Here is a 22,622-nt window from a genome sequence, read left to right as displayed (position 1 = left end):
TGAAACCAGATCTTCCGCCATCCTTTGCCAGTTAGCTCGCCTCACTCTCCTCAAATGATAAATGAAATCGGACACCTGCTGCTTTACTGCGGCGCTCGTTCCGCTTACGCTAAATTAAGAAGGCACATAGTCACTAACTGAATTAAGTGCTTTATTACTATAGGCTAAAACTTCAACACGATGGGGACGGTGACGGTGGTCAAGTGCTATGACCGGTAGGTGGGTTAAACACCGTGCATCACCGGTAACACCGACTATCGCAACAAGCCTAATATATATATATATATATATATATATATATATATATATATATATATATATATATATATATATATAGCCAACTAATAAAATGTATATTCTTTTGGTTTCTCTACCCAATACATTTAAAAATTACAAATGCAGTCGAAAAACAAGTATTGGTACTCTGTATCGGCAAGTACCAAAAATAAAATATTGGTATCGGACTCATTCTGGAAAAAGTGGTCTCAGTGCATCCCTATGAGTGCAGCTTTAAAGACATTTATGTTTCAATTTCCAGAAAAGTTATAACAAATAAAGTTTATATAGGTTTTAGAAACCTATCCTTAAGCAGAGCATATGTTCTCTGCTTGTGCCTTTGATCATTTAAGCCAAGCAGGCCTTCCATAATGCAATTGATTGATCTCTCCCCTTTGCAAAAGCACCCGGAAAATCAGAATGATTGAACTTGTCTATTTTGACATAGGCCTAGATCTTTTTCGGTTTGAGGAGACCCATGCTTCAATTGCTTTTAAGCCTCCCCTGGGTACCGCCATCTGCTCTTTTAGCTTTATCTTTAAAGTCAGTCTAAGTCAGTATCTGTTCACATAAAAGTCATTCAGTTTAGTAGATATGCTGTAAGAAGAGGTCAAAATGTTTTCAATTGTATTCAGAAAGATACTAGTAAGAGTTATTTGATCATGTCAAGTAAGACCCACTTGAAATTATTTTAAGAACTTGCACTATTTATTCAGGACTGTGGATAATCATGGAATCTTGAGGAAATTATGCATGATACTGTATCAAATGGTAAACATTAGTCAATGATCAAAAGCTCATAGAGCTGATACTCTCAAATATGAAATTTATCCTAATACCTCAATATCTGATTAGCAAATGTGTTACATGTTCCTGAAACAGTGATAAATACATCAAGCCATGAAGTACAGCATAATTTCAATAAATATCACATCTGGCTCTTAAAAAATTAGGCAAAACATCTTTTTATTTTCTGATACAGACCATTTTTAAATGTGATGAGATTAGTGTAATGAACATGATGTTGAGAGCGTGGAGAGCCTCTTGAGGCTGGCAAACCATCTAGCGCAGCCTGATTAGTCACAAAAATAAGCAAAACATATTGGATACCAAAAATACTACAAAAACCCTCAGAACACCAAAGCCTGTAAGAGGCATTATGGGTATTGAGTTGTTACCGGTTGCAGGCTAGATCAAAGCTTACAAACATAAAGGTAGTAATTACAGCTTCACAAAATCCCTGAACTTACGCTGTTGAATCAGGATGATGCATCTCCAAACTAGGAGGAATACAGAACTCAGAACAGAGAATCTGGCTGCAGTTACAAACACTCTAGCCACAAATGACCTTAGATCTTAGATCTTGTGATACAAATTTGGCTGCGCCAAAAATGTGTGCAGTATTGTTTTCCCTTCTTTTTCGTTTTTCACTTAGGGGTTAAAAAGATGTCCGAAATACCTTGCTGTGAGCAGCGTTTAAATATGTTCAAATGTGCTGTGGGCTTACCTCTCGATAGCAAAATAAACACACAACAAAAATGACAGCGGTGAGAAAACAGCACTTAAGGAAGCGTTCATAGCGAAGTGGTTATGTTTGCACCAGGTTTACAATTCGGCACTCCAATCAAGTCACTTCATGTTACATTTATGTCTAGTTTATACAATATCTTGCTTTAAAGCAAGCAGCTTTACAGTATTAAAAAAAACTGTCAGTGTTGCTTTTAACTAGTAGTACAATTTCAATTTCTACTATAAAACAGCTTTTCAAAGTGGTGTGTTCATACTCAAGTCTGACCTTGACGGACAGAACAGAAGAAATGAACCAGAGAAGTTTTTCATGTCAAAGAAGGTGGAACCTCAGCACACATTATTACAAAATCGCCACAGACCAATGGTAGTTTGAAGGTATTTACTAGCCAGAGCAAACTTTTCTGTAGTGTTCTCTTTGGCAAACTGTTTCAAACTCCCCAAAACAAATTTCATTTTGACCTGATTTTGTTGCACATTTAACCCATTAAGGTGTGATCACATTAGCCAAATTTCAGTGACATTTTAATTTCGTCACTATTGTCAATAGTGAACCAATATCTTTTTTTGTCAAACCCAAAGTCACATGGGTTTGGGATACGAGTAAATTATGGCATTTTTTCCTTTTTGAGTGAACTATCGCTTTAAGTATTACATGCCCTCCTTGTGCAATGCCACATGATTTTGTGTATCGGACTATTTTTCTTAAAGCTAATGTCGTAGCTTCTCTATCTGATGATCTCGTTCACATCTGCAAAGCTGACTGAGAGAAGAGCAGCAGGGCTGCAGCCAGGGCTTCCATACTATTTTTAGAGGGGAAAGCTGTAATGGGACGGGCTTTAGACTCTTTGTATGACGGCTTACTGCTGCCCTTATGACCTTTAGAACTGAGTAGAACTGGGGCTCAGTGTCTGGACTCAGGGGGGTGCTTTCTGACGGGTCTCTTGAAAGGTCATAAAGCAGTGGAGGGTCATGGAACGTGATAAATGGCTTGATGCAGAAGCAGATATGAGTGTGGAAGCACGCAGAGCTGTTCTGTGGGTAGAAGTCAGGTGTAAAGAAAAAGGCCTTCCAGATTGCACTACCTGGAAACAGGAAATCTTGTTTTCAAATGTGAAGAATCATCATCTCCTTTATCAATCCATTTCTCAGTATACAGTCAAATAGTATTATTATATTATAAAATATTATTTATTAATATTATTATTATCATAGAAAAGTCATGTGAAAAAGAAAGGACACCCTTTAGAATTTTATGGTTTTAATCAGAACATGCTAAAATCATCTGGTCGTTAGCAGGTCTTAAAGGCACAATATGTAACTTTTTTGCTTTAAAAATAGCAAAAATCACTATATCTATGTTATATATATATTTTTTTTTGTGTACTTACATTATCCCGACTGTTTCCAACAACTTTCAAACCAGGAGAAATTTGTAATTTAATTCGAGAAACGTCCCGTTTCTTTATTTCCGTTTTGTCGCCGCCAATGCGAAAGGAGAACTAAAACAAGAATCAAAAACACACCGCGAGCGGGCATGTCGGAGAATAGCGCGGACGCGCTTCACACTGCGAGCGGGCTGCGGGCACCCAAAAGATTGTTTGGCTATCAATATCCCTCACATCACTCATTTTTTTAAATTCTGAAAACAGACTTAACGAACAAGCTCCAGGGGGACATGTAAATTTAGCAACATGTTCCTGTATGCTACTCACCATCAGTGGGTCACCTCTTTCTGAATTCCCCTATAACTAACTGTAACTCCTCTGTAACTTCTCATTTTAACTTTTCTGAAACATTAACCAAGATGGCCTAGTATTGTTGTTATGAGTGTGTTGTTTCGTTTTTCCACTGTAATTCTTAAAGTTAATATAATCTGACTGAGGAATCTTAAAAGTAAATATTTTAACTGTGGTCAAATGTAAATTAACTTGTGCCTATTTAACTTTATTCAAAAAAATATTATTTAATTCTGCAATTTGCCTAAATTTGCGATTATCATCAATTTGATTACACAGATATAATTAAACTAAACTGAGCTAGACAATGACATCTCTGAATTCAATAATAATATGCCTGAAAATTTTATGTTTAATGTTATTATTATACATTACTGACACTCTGTCCTCCAATTTGATAGTGTTAAGTGCTTTGACACAATCTTTATTGTTAAAAGCACTATATAAATAAGGTGACTTGACTTGACTTCATGCCTATCCAGTGAGCATTTTTTGCGTGATGCACGCACGTTTGTGTTTAAATCTGTTCATCAAATAACGTTAATGTATTAACCAGCATTTATGACCGATAAACAATCCATTTTTTACAGTAATCTTTGATAACAGTAGGTAATAAAAATGCAACGGCTCATATAGCTCTGGTCCAATGAAAAAATATTAACAGATAGAACTCAGGACATTTTTGTAAAATATACCTCATTATCATGTTCTAGACTTGTTATATTCAGCTTTAAATAAAAAAATACCCCCTTAATATTGTGGCAGTTTTTTTCTCCGTGGTATCGAAAATGGTATCAAATATCGATATTTTTTAAGGTATCGTATCGAAGTTAGAAATTCTAGTATCGTGACAACACTACAGCGCGGTGTTTTCGAGATGCCTAACGTTAGAGCTCCCATAGACAGTATATAAACGAGAGCTCCATGTCCGAGACTTCGATCGCTCCTACACTTTATTAAACAGGTGAGCACATTTACATAAAACTAATCAATTTTATATAGTTCAACAATGATAAAATGTCAGAATATGATCTGTATGTTATTCTAATGTTGATCTAGCTTACTGCTAGTCTCATACAGACAGACTAACACATACATTTCAACACATTCAAATGCAGTTTAGTGTGCTAGTGTAATGTTAGACCAAGTGAAACAGCGCTGCGTTACCTCACAAGTTTAATTTGTCTAATAAACTGACCTGTGAGTAGTAATTCTGCGTGAAGTTCGGTAGAATGAAATGTCCATATTCCTTTTATATCCGCGGGACTCGCGTCGCGTTTGGAGCTGAAAGCTGTCTCTTAGCAATCCCGAACTGCTTCATATCACAGTCATGATAAAAACATCTATGTATTCAGTCATCCATAAACATTATTAGATCGGTCGGCTTGACGTTGACGACAAGATCCATAATTCTTAGCAAATGTTGCGTCATCAATCTACGCCTTTGTTATTGTAAATAGGTTAGCGACCCCTAGTAGCGAAAAATGCCATACTGTACGTTTAAAATTAGGTAAATAATACCTCAGATGAACAACAACAACTGACATATTACACTGTGTCATTATTTATTGAACAAAAATAAAGCCAAAATGAATAAGCTATGTGTGACAAATTAAGTACACCCTATGATTTAATTGCTTGTAGAGTGACTTTTAGCAGCAGTAAGTTGAAGGAATCTTTTTCTGTATGACAGCATAACTCTCTCGCATAATTCTTGAGGAATTTTGGCCTGCTCTTCTTTAAAAAAAAAGTGACATATGAAGGCCAAGTATGGTAACCCATACTCAGAATTTGTTCTCTGCATGTAACCCATAAAAGTTAGTGCACACACATAAGGAGTAGTGAGCAGTGAACACACACACTGCAAACTGTGGACACAGACCAGGTGGGCAACCATTTTACTGTGGTGCCCATGGAGCGATTGGGAGTCAGGTGCCTTGCTCAACGGCACCTCAGTCAATCCCTGCCGGTATTGAGAATCGAACCCACAACCTTTGGGATACCAGTCTGACTCTTTAATTATTAAGCCACGATTTGCAATTTAGCCTCAGTTCATTGAGGTTTGTGGGCTTTTTTTTTTTTTCACAGCTCTCCTAAGGTCCCGCATCAACATTTCAGTCAGGTTGAGGTCTGGAATTTCACTGGGTCATTGCAACAAATTGATTTTTTTTTTTTTTCAGCCATTCTGTTGTATATTTGCTGGTGTGCTTGGGATCATTGTCCTGTTGATTGACCCAATATCAGCTAAGTGGTGTCGGACAGATGGTCTCACATTTGACTCTAGAATACTTTGGTATACAGAGGAGTTCATGGTCCACTCAATGACTGCAAGGTGCCCAGGTACTGTGGCTGCAAAACAAGCCAAAAATCATTTGTGATGGACAGTTGGTATGAGGTGTTTGTGCTGATATGCTGTGTTTAGTTTTTCACCTAACTTGGTGTTGTGCATTATGGCAAACATCTCCACTTTGGTCTCATCTGTTCAAAGGACATTGTTCCAGAAGTCTTCAGGTGCAACTTTTCAAACCTAAGCCGTGATGCCATGTTCTTTTTAGAGAGAAGAAGCTTTCTCCTGGCAACCCTTCCAAACAAGCCATACCTGTTCAGTCTTCTTCTAATTGTACTGCCATAACTGAGGCCTGTAGAGCCTGAGGTGTAGTTCTTGGGTGTTTCACGATTTCTCTGAGCATTGCACGGTCTGCAATTTGCTGGTATGTCCACTCCTGGGAATATTGGCAACTGTCTTGAATGTTTTCCACGTGTGAATAATCTTCCTTACTGTAGAATAATGGACTTCAAATTGTTCGTAAATGTCAGTATAACCCTTCTCAGATTGGCGGCAGCAACAATTGCTTCTCCAATATCATTGCTGGTGTCCTCCTTGGCATTGTGTTAACACACACCTGAATGCTCCAGACCAGCAAACTGCCAAAACTGCTGCTTTTATAGAGATGATCACACTTGCTGATTGATGATCAATTAATCAAAGACATTTCATTAGCAGCGTCTGGTTTCTAAGTAGCAGCACCTGATTTCTAAGTTAGTAGCTTTTCCATTTTGGCCTAGTTTTTGTTAAATAAATAATGACACGGTGTAATATGTAATGTGTTGTTGTTCATCTGAGGTTGTAATTATCTAATTTTAAAACCTGCCAAGGACCATGATTTTTTTTTATGTCCTGATACATAAAACCATATAATTCAATAGGGTGTCCTTTCTTTTTCACATGACTGTGTGTATGTATATATATATATATATATATATATATATATATATATATATATATATATATATATATATAATCAAGAGTATAGCATTGACAACTAACAAATATGAGCAAAAATTGAAAATAATTCGTATAAATAATCATTTCTAAGCCTTGCCAATTTAAACTTCAAAGCACAAGACGACGCGAAAAATACGTTTGTGAAGTTTTATGTGCACAAACTGCACAACTGAAGCACGTGCCCAGAAAACAGCATCTGACAGCACGTGAATCTTGTGTTTTAACGGACAAATTCACACAAAATTATGACAAAATGTCTGTCTTGGCGAGTATCCTAGTAAACACAATCGGTTATGTCTTAAGTGAGTGTTAACAGTTGAGAAAGAAAATGCATGTGTACAGTATCAGTTTATTGGATCCATACAATTTTTATTAAAGTGACAGCAGCCTAATATTCCTGCTGCTGTCTGTTTGTAATGTTAATCAAACAACCGACTCACTGCAAAAATCACTTATTGACTAAATAACTTGTGTAACTTTAATAAGGATTCATCTATATTTAATTTATACACTGATGTCTATGCAGTGTTATTTTAAATTTGATTAGGCTACTTTATCCAATATCTGTACCTAATCTAATCTGTATCTGTTAGATCTACCTGTGAAACCTTAAAAGCACTGTTTATTTCATTTGCATCTTTGTTTTATTTCTTTATTTGTGCTATTGCTTGTAGTTCGATTATTTGTTCTTATTTTATTACAGACTGTTTCTTTGACTTTAATAGTGTTTAAAATGAATATTTTATATTACATTTATGTAGATTTTATTTTTTAATTTGCATTCTTGCATTCCATGTAAAAAGTCTGGCAATTAGCAAATAGCGACTCAAGCTTCAGTGTGTCCGTAGGGGGTTGCCTTTGTCAGGGACATCAGTTTTCAGCTATAAATCAATCAATCTATCTATATCTTGAATCACTTGAAGAGCAACTCAGCAAAATGTCTACTTTACAACTAACAGACTAAAAGTAATTATTTAGATGATCAAAATAATTATTAGTTGCTTCATGAGAGTGTATAAAGGTAGGTGCATTGAAATTAGGACTCACTGTTAGGATGATGCCACCGGACAGCATTCAGTTCGGCATTGCAGTAATGAAACATAAATTCATGTTCAGAATGCTCCACTTGCCCTTGTAGCAGAGGCATGAGATCATGGCCATCAATGACTCTGAAATGGAAACAAGTTGTAATGCATTGCTAGCCTATTTAGTGAGTCTTTTTAGCAGTTTGGGTGGCCAAAACACAAAACATCATTATTCTATACTAATTAGCTAATTTGGGCATATTTTCATCTTATTAAGTAACTGAAAATACAATCTAATCAATTGATTTCTCTATATCCAAATATTTTAATGTATCTCCTGATTATTAGCATCTATTATATCTGTATCTTGTATCTGTTGTCTCAGTAACCAAATTCTTGACTGGCAGATCTTGTTGCTAGGCTACAGACCTGTCACTAGGTATGGAAGCACCAGCTAAATTCAGCACCGTGGGGAAAATATCCATGTTGCTAGTGGGCTCATCAATGACCTTCCCAGCAGGCAAGACACCTGGCCAACGAAGAATCCCCGGTATCCGAATCCCACCTTCCCAATTGGTAGACTTGCCAGCTGCTCCAGTGAGGGTATGGAGAAACAGAGGGAGTGAAATCGCAGTTACTGTTCAACTTTTAAACTGAAAATAATGCTGAAATGTGATACTTTGTTCACAAGGGTTGATAAACTGGCCCTCAGGACTATTCTGTGGGCAAACCCTCGGACAGAATACCTTTGTATATGCTGCTATAACCCCCGTGCATCTCTCCGTGAATGGAAATCTCTTCCAGGTGAGGCCCCTGATCTGAAGTCATGTAAACCAGAGTGTTTTGCTTCAAGTTTAAGCGCTCCAGAGTCTGCATGATTTGACCTAAGAACAGCAACAGCGTAGTGAGAAGTCAGACCGACGATAAGATCAATATTAAAATACTAAAATCATCTTCAGTTGTCTCTTGAAGGTTGTGACTGTATTAGCAGATCTAGTGGATGATGAAAGTTTTTTCTACCAGTTCAGTTCAAACCACTTAACATGCACTACAGACTCTATTTGAACTTTGTTTTGTCGATGTATGTTACCGGCAAAGTGTGAAATCCCGGTATTGTATAGAATGCCTAGGCAATGTATAGAATTCCTGATGTTTTTTGCAAAAAATACATTACCTAATTCTATACATTACCTAGGCATTCTATACAATACTGGGATTACACACTTTGCCGGTAACAAATAAACTACTACTATAATATAAAAGTAAGAATGCATTCCTAATATCCTTCATTGATAACTGGCGTCCTTGTAAAATCTGCATACTGAGTTGCGACTGGTCTTTTTTCCATGCATTTGGATTCTGAATTGTACTTGGCATTTTTTCATGCATCCAAGGTATTTAAAGGGATAGTTCACCCCAAAATTAAAATTATCTCATTTATTCTTTCTAAATTTATTTCTTCTGCAAAATTTATTTTGTAGAATGTTGGTAAGCAAACACTTTTGGTTTCCATTGACTTCCATTATGTGAATGAAAAACCAGTGAGAATATTTTCAAAATATCTTCATTCAGGTTTGGAAAGGGGTAAGGGTGAGTAAATAATGACAGAATTGTCACATTTGGGTGATCTATCCCTTTAACCCTCTATAGCCACCATTACACTGCAAAATGGACAAAAGTTCTGATACACAACTTCATTAACACAGAACCAAAGCTTGCAAAGTTTGTTCTTGAAATTTAAACAAAACATTAACACTTATTTTTTTGCCTTCATCTAGTTATTTTTTTCATTCTACCAGTCAAATGTTTTGATACAACTGACTAAATGTAGGTTATGATCTTAAAAACCATTAGATATTAAAGATCATGCTTTAATACTTAAATAATACTAGACAAAAAAAAAATTGTGTATAGACATAAATTCCCTAAAAAAATCTTGTTAACTAAAAAACTTAAAGGTACAATATGCAAGATTTTCTGCTGCTACATTCCAAACAACAACGGCATAGCTTGATGACGATGTGAAGGAACTGTCGTTTTCAACTCCACCGTGGATGTAAATCAGTCAGATGGGAATCGAAAAATCATGTTCATGGATGAGGTAAAGTTCTATTTTTATAAATGTTGCGTTTAATGACATGCTTTTATTCCATTAAAATGAATTAACCACAAGAAAAGTAAGGTTTAATACTAAATTGGTTATCATAGATGTTACTGTATTTGTCGAATTCATTGTTGTGATAACGCTGCGCAGTTTTATGTGACTTCACTGTCGTCGCTCCCCCTTTATGCTTCCGCTCCTCCGTGAGAGATACGAGACCGGTGCGTCGCGCAGGTGTCGCTCATCAGTAATTACACCACCGGCCTCGTGCCGCTCTCTCACGGCCCTCAGCCTCGTCCTGCTCGCCACACTATATTTATTTACGTGGCCATAAACACCAGACATGATAAACAATGTCAATAAACTAAACACAAACCTAAAGCAATAATACCCGTACGTTGACGTTTATGTTTATGGGACTTGTCTTTGTTGACAGAACCAGCTGCAATCGGTAAAGAATAATTGTGTTCCATAACGACTGCACGAAACAAGCTGACGTTTGTTGCATGATAGATGCTACAACTACAACTTCGGCATTTGTCCAGGACTCCACGCAGTACGAGCGGAAACCGAGGGTAACGCGGATATGACGCCATTGACTGGCGACTCCCAGCTCACCCCTCCCATTTCCTTGGTTAAAAATCGCAATTTTCTCACAATTTAAAAATAGTTGGAAACATTTGGGATATTGTAAGTAATCAATTTAACAAAATATATAACAATGGCCTTGAGATTTTGGGATATTTTAATGCAAAAATCTTACATATTGTACCTTAAAAAAATCCAATTATTTGGTTACCACCTTGCTGGTGTCACGGATGAGGTGGTTAAGATAAAGTGCACAACAAAGGAGATTCAATAGGAGACTTAAATTCAGAAATAAACATAACCACACAAAAATAATAACTTAAAGTAAAATACGAGACAAGGAAGAGGGAGAAACAGAGGGCTTAAATACACAGAGAACAGATCAGGGAAACGAGACACGGCTGGGGCAAATTAACTCAATGACAGTAACCATAGTAACTAACAAGATACAGCTGAACCAAATTAACTAATGAAGGAGTGGCTAGAAACTGAACAATGAACAGAGGAAGAGCATGCAAGTGAGGGCCAGGGAGGATGATGGGAAATGTAGTGACTGTGACAGCTGGTATCAATTCATTAATTCTGCTTATTCTCCCGAATACTCAAGTATGACTAAGATAACCGTCCTTTGCTTTAAAATGATCGCTCTTGCACAACAGTGATGAGATTAACCATTTTGTGCTATAAACAATGGCCTTACTAAATTTATATGGTAACTATACTCATTTTTCACACACACACACACACACACACACACACACACACACACACACACACACACACACACACACACACACACACACACACACACACACACACACACACACACACACACACACACACACACACACAAAAACTCCATAGACATTTTTAGAACCCATTCATTGTGTCCTTTTAAGGGACACTCTCATTAGTTTGTGATAAATTCTTTCTCGGCTCAGCTACCGTGAAGATAAATTTAGCAAATCTGATAAATCTGATTAATTAAAGGCAAGAAAAAGCATAAATATGTAGTTCAGTTCGAGATAATAGCTTATTACCAAGACTTGCATTGTAAGGCCAAATGTATGTTGACTTCCAAACACCACACCCATATGTGTTTGTTGATTATTTCATTTCAAACTTATTTTCCAAAGCAGGGGCATCAAACTCAGTTCCTGGAGGGGCAGAGACTGTCTTGCACAGTTTAGCTCCAACCCTAATTAAACACACCTGAACCAGCTAATTAAGGTCTTTGGGATTACTAGAAGCTTCCAGTCAGGTGTTCTGGAGCTGGTTGGAGCTACACTAAAAACTAAAATAATTTGCTTTGTTTGAAATCGCCCCTATACCCTCATTTACTATTCCCTACATTACTCCACTTGAGTGAATGAAAACAAGTGAGTGAATTCAGACACTGAGGGCTGCTGATTTTGCATAGTTTGTGCATGCTGTTTGATAATAATAATTTGAAACGTAGCAAACTGGCAGATCCAGTAGTAATGAAAAGATTTATCTTGAACTCTGCCATGGAAACTAGCATAAACATTAATTCATCAATTTAGTAACAAATGAAAAAAAGGAATTTATACCTGTGTATATTACGTTGGACCAGCGTGGTTTGGAAAATGGATGGATGATTAAGCTGCGGCGCAATCTCCATCTCGGGAATTCATTCAGTGTGCGACTCTAATAGTGTATTAAGGGTATTCTCTAGCCGTTGAGCGTACATCAGTTGTACACTCATTGTTGCCGTGCATTGTGGGATTGAATGAGTGCACTCAATAACGTCCACTATGGTTTTGGACCCCACTACAAATGGCTGTCCCCTCAAATAGTGCCCTATTTAAGGGTATAGGGGGCGATTTCGGACACAGCCCTAGACACAGGCACATGTATCTAGAGATACTCCACCCAGAAAATGAAAATGATCTCATTATTTACTTACCCTCATTCCATCCCATGTGTATATGACTTTCTTTCCTCTGAAGAACACAATAATCAAAATAATCCATCTCTGAATGCATATTATGCAAGTTGTGCTTCAAACCACAAAAATAAAAATGACAGGAATCAACACAACGTATTTGATGAATCAATGTCTTCTAAAGCCAAATGATAGGTGCGTGTGTAAGAAAATAGAAACTTTTAACGATAAACCATAATTTCCGGTCAACTGTCATATACAGCTGTCATGACAGTGCCGTGAAGCATTACGTCAGCATGTTGTGAAATATGATGAAAGTGCATTCTAAAAAAAAAAAAGTGACGCAAAACCACAGAGAATTGTCACGTCTCACGTAAGTTTAGCAACATACTGATGTTTATGTCAAGTGTGAATTCGTATGAACCCAAGTATGACGGAAGCAATACTTTATATTTAAAATAAATGTTTCTTACACACACCTTAAGTTTTGCTTCAGTAGACATTGATTCATCAACTGGGGTAGTAAGGATTCCCCATTTAATTTACATACATTTGCATTATATAGACTCACAGAGATGGATTACCCATATATCTGGGTCAGCATGAGGGAAAATGATATGTAAAAGTTGAGAGAAATTTTAATTTTGGGTGGAGAAGTTCATTTTTGGGTGAACTATCCCTTTCATTTTACAGCATGTTAGGAATGTTAAAGGGATAGTTCAGCCAGGTTTGGAATGGAATGAGGGTGAGGGTGAGTAAATGCTGACAGAAATTTCATTATTAGATGACCTATCCCTTTTAAGATAACAGTCTGATGGAACTATTGAGAGGGTCTTGTATAGGCTATGGGGTGCACAAGTTCAAGCATGGTAGTCAAGTAGGTGTCCACTTACTTTTGCCGAACTTGCTTTTAAACTTATCAATTTATCTTAAGAATATTTTTGTGACAAGGCAAAGTCAAAAGTCATTCAGTACCTACACTCCAGTCTATCTCCATGACAGCGTCACCATAGAGGCCATGCTGGCTCTTCCCCCTGAAGAGAGGAGAGGCAAAAAGTCCAGTGTGGACTTGAATAAATGAGAAGAAGAGCAAGAAAGGACTCTGTGAATTCCTGTGGGGAAAACAAACAAACAAAAAGAAAACCCTTAATGTTCCATCTTGCATTACCATTGGACAAACACAAAGCACATAATTTCAGGGTTGTATTATCCCATCAGATCAGGGATCAGGAGCCTGGCTGAAAGGGATTTGATTCCATGTGTAAACCAGATAACCAAATTAACTTTGATAACCAAATTAACATAAGGCTTTGTTGATAACCAAATTAACATAAGGCTTTGTTGATGACATGTCTTACAATAGAGCAAGGAGAGAATTTAAACTTGAACATTACTATAAGAATCTATCATTGGTTTTACAGATAAAAAACACAATTTCCCAATAAACCAATTATCTGATACATCTAAGAATTAAGGCAGAGAGATACTGTATTTTAATTAAACGAATAAAAAATAAAAAATTCTGTCATTATTTACTCACCCACATGTCATTTTAAGCCCTTATGACTGACTTTCTTATATGGAGCGCAAAATTACACATTTTGAACAATTGTACTTATCATTCAATTTCACAAAATAAATTGGAACTGATGTGTTTAAACTTCAAAGGACACAAAAGGACCATTATAGTATCATAAAAGTGGTCCATATGATTTCAAATCTATTTGAGATCTTCTGAAGCCAAACTGTGGTCATTATTCACTGAATTATATGTTTATGGTGTTTTCGTGTCTTTTTAGAATCTTGAAAGCCTCAAGGCTGGAATAGAGACTTTGCAGATTTGGGGCAGTCAGAATTAACAGATTTCAGGGGACCCCATGCCAGGGGTTCAGACATGAACGTTTGTTAATAATCAGGGGTGCAAACACATGTATGGTCAAAAAAGAGAGAGGTAATCGAAGCCCTCGTCCCGCGGCAAATATCCAGATACTACATTGCCACCCTCCCCAACCCACCCCTATAGGCACAGAGTCAAATGAAATTTAGAAAAACTATCTTGCACTTCTTCTTCTTGCTTTACTGCTACTTCCTGAAAACAATTTCACCTGATGATTTGAATAGCTCTTTTTGTAAATAATTAATAATTCTAGGATGATTGGGGTAATTGTGTAGGGTAGGCCTAGTGCATCTGCATAGAAACTAAAAAACAAAATACAAATATAAATATAAATACAATAAAACACAAATACATGAGAAATAAAGCAGTGCTTTATGTTTTTCAGGTAAATTAAGTATTAAGTATTAATACAGTTTATCTTTTGACAAAACGTGATTTTTCTCTTTCTATTTTGTTGTTTGATTAACTTTGGTGACACAAACAGCTGCAGGTATATTGGGTGCTGTCCCTTTAACACTAGAACTGCCATGGCGGTCATTTTGACCGTTTTGAATTTTATATCTGCAATAACTTTTTTGAAAAAATAAATACAATCCTGCTGGTACCTGACTTTTCCTAAAAGTGTCTGTATTTTCATTTAAAATGTTTTTCATATAAATTACACATAAGGCAAAAAAACAAATGAACATATTTACCTATTTCGGCCATAGACGGTCATATTGACCGCACTGAATTTCGCGGTATTATTTTAGGCTATACTAATATACACAACAATAAAATGTGGTAAAAAATACACAAAACATATTCCACAACAAATCATTTAAATGGAATGATATTCAGAACAGAAAAAAAGAACTATAAACAAGCCAAAATGAAATAGGCTACTTTATAAGCAAAAGTGAAAGTAAGCGGCGTTAGGCTCACGTCACGTAACTCTCTAATTAGAATCAAAATGTTTAAACATTTGCGATGTATTTGAATGGTAAACTATTCTTTATTATAGGCTTTGTACTTCACTCACGTTCCAGTATCGACGGAAAAAAAATCATCCTCTTCACATGCGCAAAATGGTACGAATTGTATAGGCTATTGACAAACAGAGCAGTGGAATTTTTATATGTTAGGTTGACTATTTTATTATTATATTATGGCTATAATGAACAGGCTGCAATGTCAAGATTGCAATGCTAGAATATGGTGTGTGTGTGTGTGTGTGTGTGTGTGTCGGCGGGCGCGGACGCGATCGAACAGAAACATGAAAACATAGGTTTTCATACTCCGTCATTTTGATTAGGACATCTACGGATATTATGTATTTATAAATGTATAATTAAACTTTTTTAAATGTACAGTTTGGTGTTGTTTTGTTTTTAAAAGACATCCTAATACAATAAATGCATTAATCTCTCAATTGGGTATTTATCATTAAAGATATAGCCTAGTTTGGAATCTAGCGGTCAAAATGACCGCTTGTGGCAGTTCTAGTAGTTATGGAATTCTGGCACTTCTAGTGTTAAGACGAATGCACGTATCTAATACTGGTAATGACACGCATCCGTTTTATTTTGACTGCAATTACGGGGAAACTAGTTAAAACGGACACTGGCTTATTTTTTCGAGCACATGTCTGTTCAAACACAAATAGATAAGAAAGAAAAGGGAATTCGGTGTTCACGAACTTCACGTGCTGTCTGCGACTGCGTGGCTCTGTGCGCCGACAGACCATCTACATTTGGATGTTCAACATAATATATATAGCCTGATACAGCAAAGACAACGTCGGCAGTATAGACGGCAAAATAGGCTACAGAATATTTCGTTCTGTAGGCCTATTGACAGGGGCAATATTTGAAAATCGATAATTAGGCCTATTTTTTAAATTACAATTATATATGCATTTGTCAAAACCGAGAGACTTTCAAGCATCAAAATGTTATTTATTAATATGTATTTGCGCCTTCTATTTTGTCTGAAAACTTCCAACACTCTTGCGTGTCGCTGAAAAATAGGCGTCGGTTGCGGTTCTATTTCTAGCACGCGGTTTGAGAAGTGTGTGTGTCACGCAGGCATTGTGCTCTAACACAAGCTCTAACCAGTTAACATGAGAGCCGACATAAAAACGGACACTCCACGCCACGCAGGGAGAAATGTGATGCAGTGGCAGATCCAGAGTGAGACAGAAACACTAGTGGTTCACGCTTGCGCACATACTGCTGGTTTGACGCGCAGTGTTCTGATTCGCTTATTTCCTATTTACTATCCACCCCCTCCCCCCCTAACCCCCCCCTAAAAAAAAAACTCTTCGGATCTGCACGATTCACACAAGTCACCCAAACTGACGTGAAAAAAGCGGGAGGCGCCGAAAAGCACGCTGTTTGCACCCCTGAATAATAACATTGATAAAGACTATCTAGATATTGGTTGATAGTGTTTTGATTATTTATTACTCCTATTTTTTAGCACTTTAATGTTCAAGGTTATTTTATATTATGATATATGTTACAACCAAATTATTAATATAATTGTTATTATTTCTATTAATAGTAATAATAATATATATATATTTTTATTAGCATTAACTGTGATTAGAAAATGAACAGTGCTGTGCTCCACTCTGAAACATGCAGCACATAAAACTATAAATTTATGAAAAAATTCTATATATGAAAAAACTGAAGTTTATCTTTTCACACCATCTTCTGGGAATCATATAGGACAGCCTTAATACACACCCTCTGGAAAACGCCTCGGTTACGACTGTAACCTCGGTTCCCTGAAGAGGGAACGAGCGTTGCGTCGAGATTGACGCTATGGAAACGCATTGCGTGATTGCATCATGAAGCACTTGTAAAATCAGTCCAATGGCGTATAGGCGGGTGACGTCATGGCAGGAATCTATAAAGCGCACCCAGACCAAACATTGTCAACTTCTGATAGGTCAAAGCAAGTCGATCACAGGCGCGCCGGAAGTATGGCAAGGTGACGCAACGCTCGTTCCCTCTTCAGGGAACCGAGGTTACAGTCGTAACCGAGGCGTTCCCTTTCAAGGGAACTCGCGTTGCGTCGAGTTGACGCTATGGGAACGTCTATACCAACGCCACCATAGTGACCAGTGCCTGTCTTGTGTGAAATCAGGCGAGCACAACAAAGACAGAATAACCTGGGACCCAGGAGTGAAGCCCAAAAGTAGGTTTTAAACCCGATGAGTGTGTGCGGAAAGGAACCGCCCGCCGCATTACACACCTCTTGTAGGGATACCCCTAATACAAGGCTACAAAGCCGCCATACTGCTCCTGCTCCAACGCACCACGGAGGAAACTGGTTTGTTTCCTGTGCAGGGAGCTCTAGAGAGATTGTGGCCTCAACAACCTCAGTTGAGAGACTCGAGTCTATGAGTTGGGCCCCCTCAGGGGCCAAACCCACACTCACATAACTCTGTTCTCCAGAACTCCCGGAAGTAGAACAATCAGGGAACCATATGAGCTCCACCGCCTCGGGGTGGAGTCTCCCTCCCCTGGGCCTCAGCCCCTGCCTCGACAGGATGTCTGCTCCTTGAATCTGGTGCCCAGGGATGTAGAGCCTGAGCCATCATCACCAGGTGATTAAGTGCCAGGTGAGATGGTGACCCGTCCACGGGCACCGAGCGACCATCCATGATCGCACCCCAGCCCATGAGGGAAGCATCCGTCGTAAGCGTTAAGCGACGACAATGAGCTCCCAGCACAGGATCCTGGGGACAAGAACCAAGGCTTCTTCCACATAACTAGGGCACGTAAGCATCGCCGCGTGACCCTGATCATGCGAAAGGGGTTGCCCCTCGGGGAAACTCTTTGGTCCTGAGCCACCACTGCAGGGGTCTCATGTACAACAGGCCAAAAGGTATCACGTTGGACACTGCTGCCATCAGACCCCACAGTCTCGGAAACTGTTTCACAGTGAGTGACTGGCCTAGCTTTATTCTTTTCACAGCTGACAGGATGTACTCTATACGTGCAGGTGAGAGGTATGCCTGTATCAACATTAAGTCCCAACCACGCCTAGAAAAAGTGGTCCTCTGTAGTGGAGAAAGCACACTATTTTTGGCGTTTAGCCGTAATCGCAACTCCTTCCTGTGGGCCAAACTGCCAACGGATGACACTTATCGTGAAAGTTTGGGGTGATAGTGCTAGGCCGAACGAAGAACTCGATATTGGTATGCTTTGCCCCCAAAAGCAAACCTCAGGAACTTCCTGTGATATGGAAGGATGGAAATGTGGAAGTATGCGTCCTTGAGATCTATCGTGACAAACCAGTCCTCGGATCTGATCTGTGGCATGATTTGTCTCAGTGTTAACATTTTGAACTTTAGCTGAATGACTGACTCGTTCAGAACACTCAGATCCAAAATGGGACGCAATCCCCCATCCTTCTTTGGAACGATGAAATACCGACAGTAAAACCCGGTGTCCCTGCTGGAGGGAGGTACATGTTCTATGGCCCCTTTCTCCAACAGGGTTTCACTTCTTGTTCCATTACCAGAACCTGCTTGGGGCCCAACACGGTGGATAGGACCCCCACAAACCTGGGCGGGCGAGACCCGATGATAACCCTTTTCTATGGTCTGCAGGACCCAACAAGAAATATTTGGCAGCATCTTCCACGTTGTCAAAAATTCTAGCAGAGGTACCAGCCTCTCGACACTGGCTTCCGGATTTAGTTGTTGTTGAACAGTCAGTCCGTCGTCCTGTAACGCGAACCGGCAGGGAACGACTGAACTGACTGCTCTGGGACCCTCCTCGGAGGGGGCAAGCATCCCAGGACCACTACGCTTCTGGGTGGACCCTGAGATATGTGCTCGCCGGAGACCACTGCGCCCCGAAACACACAAGGTGGCGGGGTTAGCATAATGGTCCCCTGAGGGCACCGAAGGGCAGTGGGCACCGTATAATGAGGTGTTAACCGCTTTACTTCAGGGGAGACTGCCCTCGTTGGCCTGACCCCTCAGGCGTCAGGACCTTTTCCCCCACAGCCTTCTTGGAAATAAAGACGGTCCTCAGATCTGTCTTACTCCTTAAAGACTGCAGTTGAGAGTGCCATCCTAAACCCCAGTCCTTTAGTGGGGGCTCGGGAGCAGATGCTCTGCTACTGTTGAGATATGTTTGGCAGAAGTTCCCACGCTGCCAAAAAATCTACTAAGAGAACCAGCCTCTCGAGACTGGTGTAGGTGTTACTCGAGCGACCAATTCGGTGCCCTGTACGGCGAACCGGCAGGGAACGATCGAACTGAATGCTCTGGAACCCTCCTTGGAGGGGGCGGGCATCCCAGGACCACTACGTTTCCGGGTGGACCCTGAGATATGTGCCGCCGGGGACCGCTGCGCCCCGAAACACACAAGTTAGCGGGGTTAGCATAATTGTCCCCTGAGGGCACCGAAGGGCAGCGGGCACCGTATAATGAGGTGTTAACCGCTTACCTTCAGAGGAGATTGCCCTCATTGGCCTAACCCCTCGGGCGTCAGGACCTTTTCTCCACAGCCTTCTTGGAAATAATAACGGTCCTCAGATCCGCCTTACCCCTTGTAGGCTGCGGTTGAGAGTGCCAACCCAACCCCAGTCTTTTAGTGGGGGATCAGGAGCAAACACTCTGTTTCTGTTGAGATATGTTTGGCAGAAGTTCCCACGCTGCCAAAAAATCTAATAAGATAACCAAGCTCTCCAGATTGTTCTAGGTGTTACTCAAGCGACCAATTCGGTGCCCTGTATGGCAAACCAGCAGGGAACGACCAAACTAACTGCTCTGAGACCCTCAACATAGGGGGCGAACATCCCAGTGCCGCTACGTTTCCGGGCAGACACGGAGATGTGGGCTCGTCAGAGACCGTTGCGCCCCGACGCACACGAGGTGGCGGGGTAGCAGAACGGCCCCCCGAAGACATCAAAGGGAAATGGGAACCGTATAGTAAGGTGTTAACCACTTCCCCCCGGAAATTAAGAGAACCAGCCTCTCAAGACTGGTCTCTGGTATTACTCAAGCGACCAATTCGTTGCCCTGAAACGGCGCACCGGCAGGGAACAGCCGAAATGATTGCTCTGAGACCCTCCTTGGAGGGGGCAAGAATCCCAGCGCCGCTACGTTTCCGGGCGGACAGTGAGATAAAGGCTCATCTGAGACTAGAATTCACTGGAGACTGTTGCGCCCCAAAGCACACGAGATGATGGGGTTGGCAGAACGGCCCCAGCATATTAATACCGAAATCTAACTCCTCAGAGATCAGATAAGTACATATTTAATTTTCTCAAAAATTAAATACAGCCAAATATCAACCAGACAAGTAGAAACGGTCTGGATGAAATGCTGAATACTACATTAATATAGACATCGAACTCCTCAGAGATCAGATAAGTACATATTTAATTTTCTCAAAAATTAAATGCAGCCAAATGTCAACCAGACAAGTAGAAACGGTCTAGGTGAAAGGCTAAATTTAGTGTATTAATACAGAACTTGGTCTGGATGAAAAATAGAATATATTATTTTCATACATCTTCTTTCAAAGCCAGACAAATATTTAATTTCTCCAAATTAAATTCATATTATATTCTCAAACAAAAAGAACCACAATAATAGTCTACAAACACATGATTAGTTTGCAAACAATCATAAGAGAAAGAGAGAAAAGGAAATTCCCGTCTGCTCAGTTCCCTGTGAGTATATAAATATATCGGACCTTATCTACACGTTGCCTCGGCAAACGCGCGATCTGAGCCACTAGATTCTTATTGCAGAGATGCAGACTCATAATCTACGCGCTGCCTCGGTAAACGCGCGATCTGAGCCACTAGATTCTTATTGCAGAGATGCAGACTCATAATCTACACGCTGCCTCGGCAAACGCGCGATCTGAGCCATTAGATTCTTATTGCAGCCCCGTAATCTACGCGCTGTCTCAGCACACGCGAGATCCGAGATCGAGTCACAGAATCTTTATTGCAGACCCGTAGCCTAATCTACGCGCTGCCTCGGCAAACGCGAGATCCAAGCCAAAGAATCTTTCTTGACTTTCTTCCCTTGAGAAGAAAGCCAACAGGAGCAGAGCTAAAACTCTCGAAGTGCATATGTTACACGTCAGGAATTATGAATGAACACTGTCAGCCACCTTTTACTAGAGCTGACCGTGCATGCTCTACTCCCAAACAAACAACACATAAATCGCGTGTATCCCCACTCGTAATGAAGCGAGAGCGGGGAGGAACACACGATCCAAAATGCTGTTTGCTCGCCATTATATTACTGTCTAGATATATAATTTGCTTGTTAGGACAAACAACAATAAATAGACAGAGACAGATTTCACAGAGAGCGCTTGCTGAAGACACAGAAGCTGACAATGTTTGGTCTGGGTGCGCTTTATAGCTTCCTGCCATGACGTCACCCGCCTATACGCCATTGGACTGATTTTACAAGTGCTTCATGATGCAATTACGCAATGCGTTCCCATAGCGTCAATCTCGACGCAACGCGAGTTCCCTTGAAAGGGAACCTCAACCATTGCACCCTTTCCCAAAGAAACCCCACCCCTCAGAGCCTAACCACTATCGACCAATTGCACTCACACCCATAATCATGAAATGTTTGGAAAAATTAATCCTCCACCTCATCTTGCCAACCGTCAGACAACACCTGGACCCACATCAATTTGCATACAGACACAGACGAGGTACAGAGGACGCAGTGGCATGCCTTCTCCATCGTATTCTTCAACACCTACAGACATCTGGAAACTTTGCCTCAGTCCTCTTCATTGATTTCAGTTTCGCTTTCAACACAATCCAACGCCACCAGCTAATCAAGAAATCACATCACCTCAACATCCCCCCACCTCTCATTCACTGGATCCACAACTTCCTCAGCAACAGACCGCAGACCGTTAGTATTGGCTCAACAACATCAACAACCATCATCACCAACACTGGTGCCCCACAGGGCTGTGTTCTCAGCCCCTTCCTCTACACCCTGTACACCAACGACTGCAATAGCCCATCACCCGTCACTACTTACTACAAATACGCTGATGACTTTGCCATAGTTGGATTACTCAACAACAATAACTCCATCATAGCATATCAGGATTCAATTTCACAGTTTTCACAGTGGTGTCAAAACAATTACCTCCAACTAAACAAAAGAGTTGGTCATGTACACATCCAAATCACCACCTGGACTGAACCATACCCACATCTACGGTCAACCAATCGAACAGGTCAGCAGCTTTAAATACCTGGGACTCATTATAGATA

At 39.8% G+C, this 22,622-nt stretch overlaps 1 protein-coding gene across 4 annotated transcripts in view; it reads right to left on the bottom strand.

Moving 5' to 3' along the window:
* Nucleotides 1-22,622, bottom strand: part of sts (steroid sulfatase (microsomal), isozyme S) — a 64,247-nt gene that overhangs the window by 13,307 nt on the left and 28,318 nt on the right. For 3 of the 4 annotated variants that reach the window (XM_081362540.1, XM_081362539.1, XM_081362538.1), the window contains 5 exons: nucleotides 13,424-13,560; nucleotides 8,600-8,737; nucleotides 8,283-8,442; nucleotides 7,876-7,997; nucleotides 970-2,888 (listed from right to left, as the gene is read on the bottom strand). In XM_081362540.1, coding sequence (XP_081218666.1) covers nucleotides 2,515-2,888; nucleotides 7,876-7,997; nucleotides 8,283-8,442; nucleotides 8,600-8,737; nucleotides 13,424-13,560 — 931 coding nt within the window. In that variant the 3' untranslated portion in view covers nucleotides 970-2,514. Of the gene's footprint in view, nucleotides 1-969; nucleotides 2,889-7,875; nucleotides 7,998-8,282; nucleotides 8,443-8,599; nucleotides 8,738-13,423; nucleotides 13,561-22,622 lie in introns of those variants that run through there. The other variant, XM_081362541.1, reaches the window with a different exon arrangement.

The sequence above is a fragment of the Scardinius erythrophthalmus genome, assembly GCF_964197995.2.
Source record: "Scardinius erythrophthalmus genome assembly, chromosome: 3".
Classification (NCBI taxonomy): Eukaryota; Metazoa; Chordata; class Actinopteri; order Cypriniformes; family Leuciscidae; genus Scardinius; species Scardinius erythrophthalmus.
This window is presented reverse-complemented; position numbering and strand designations above follow the sequence as displayed.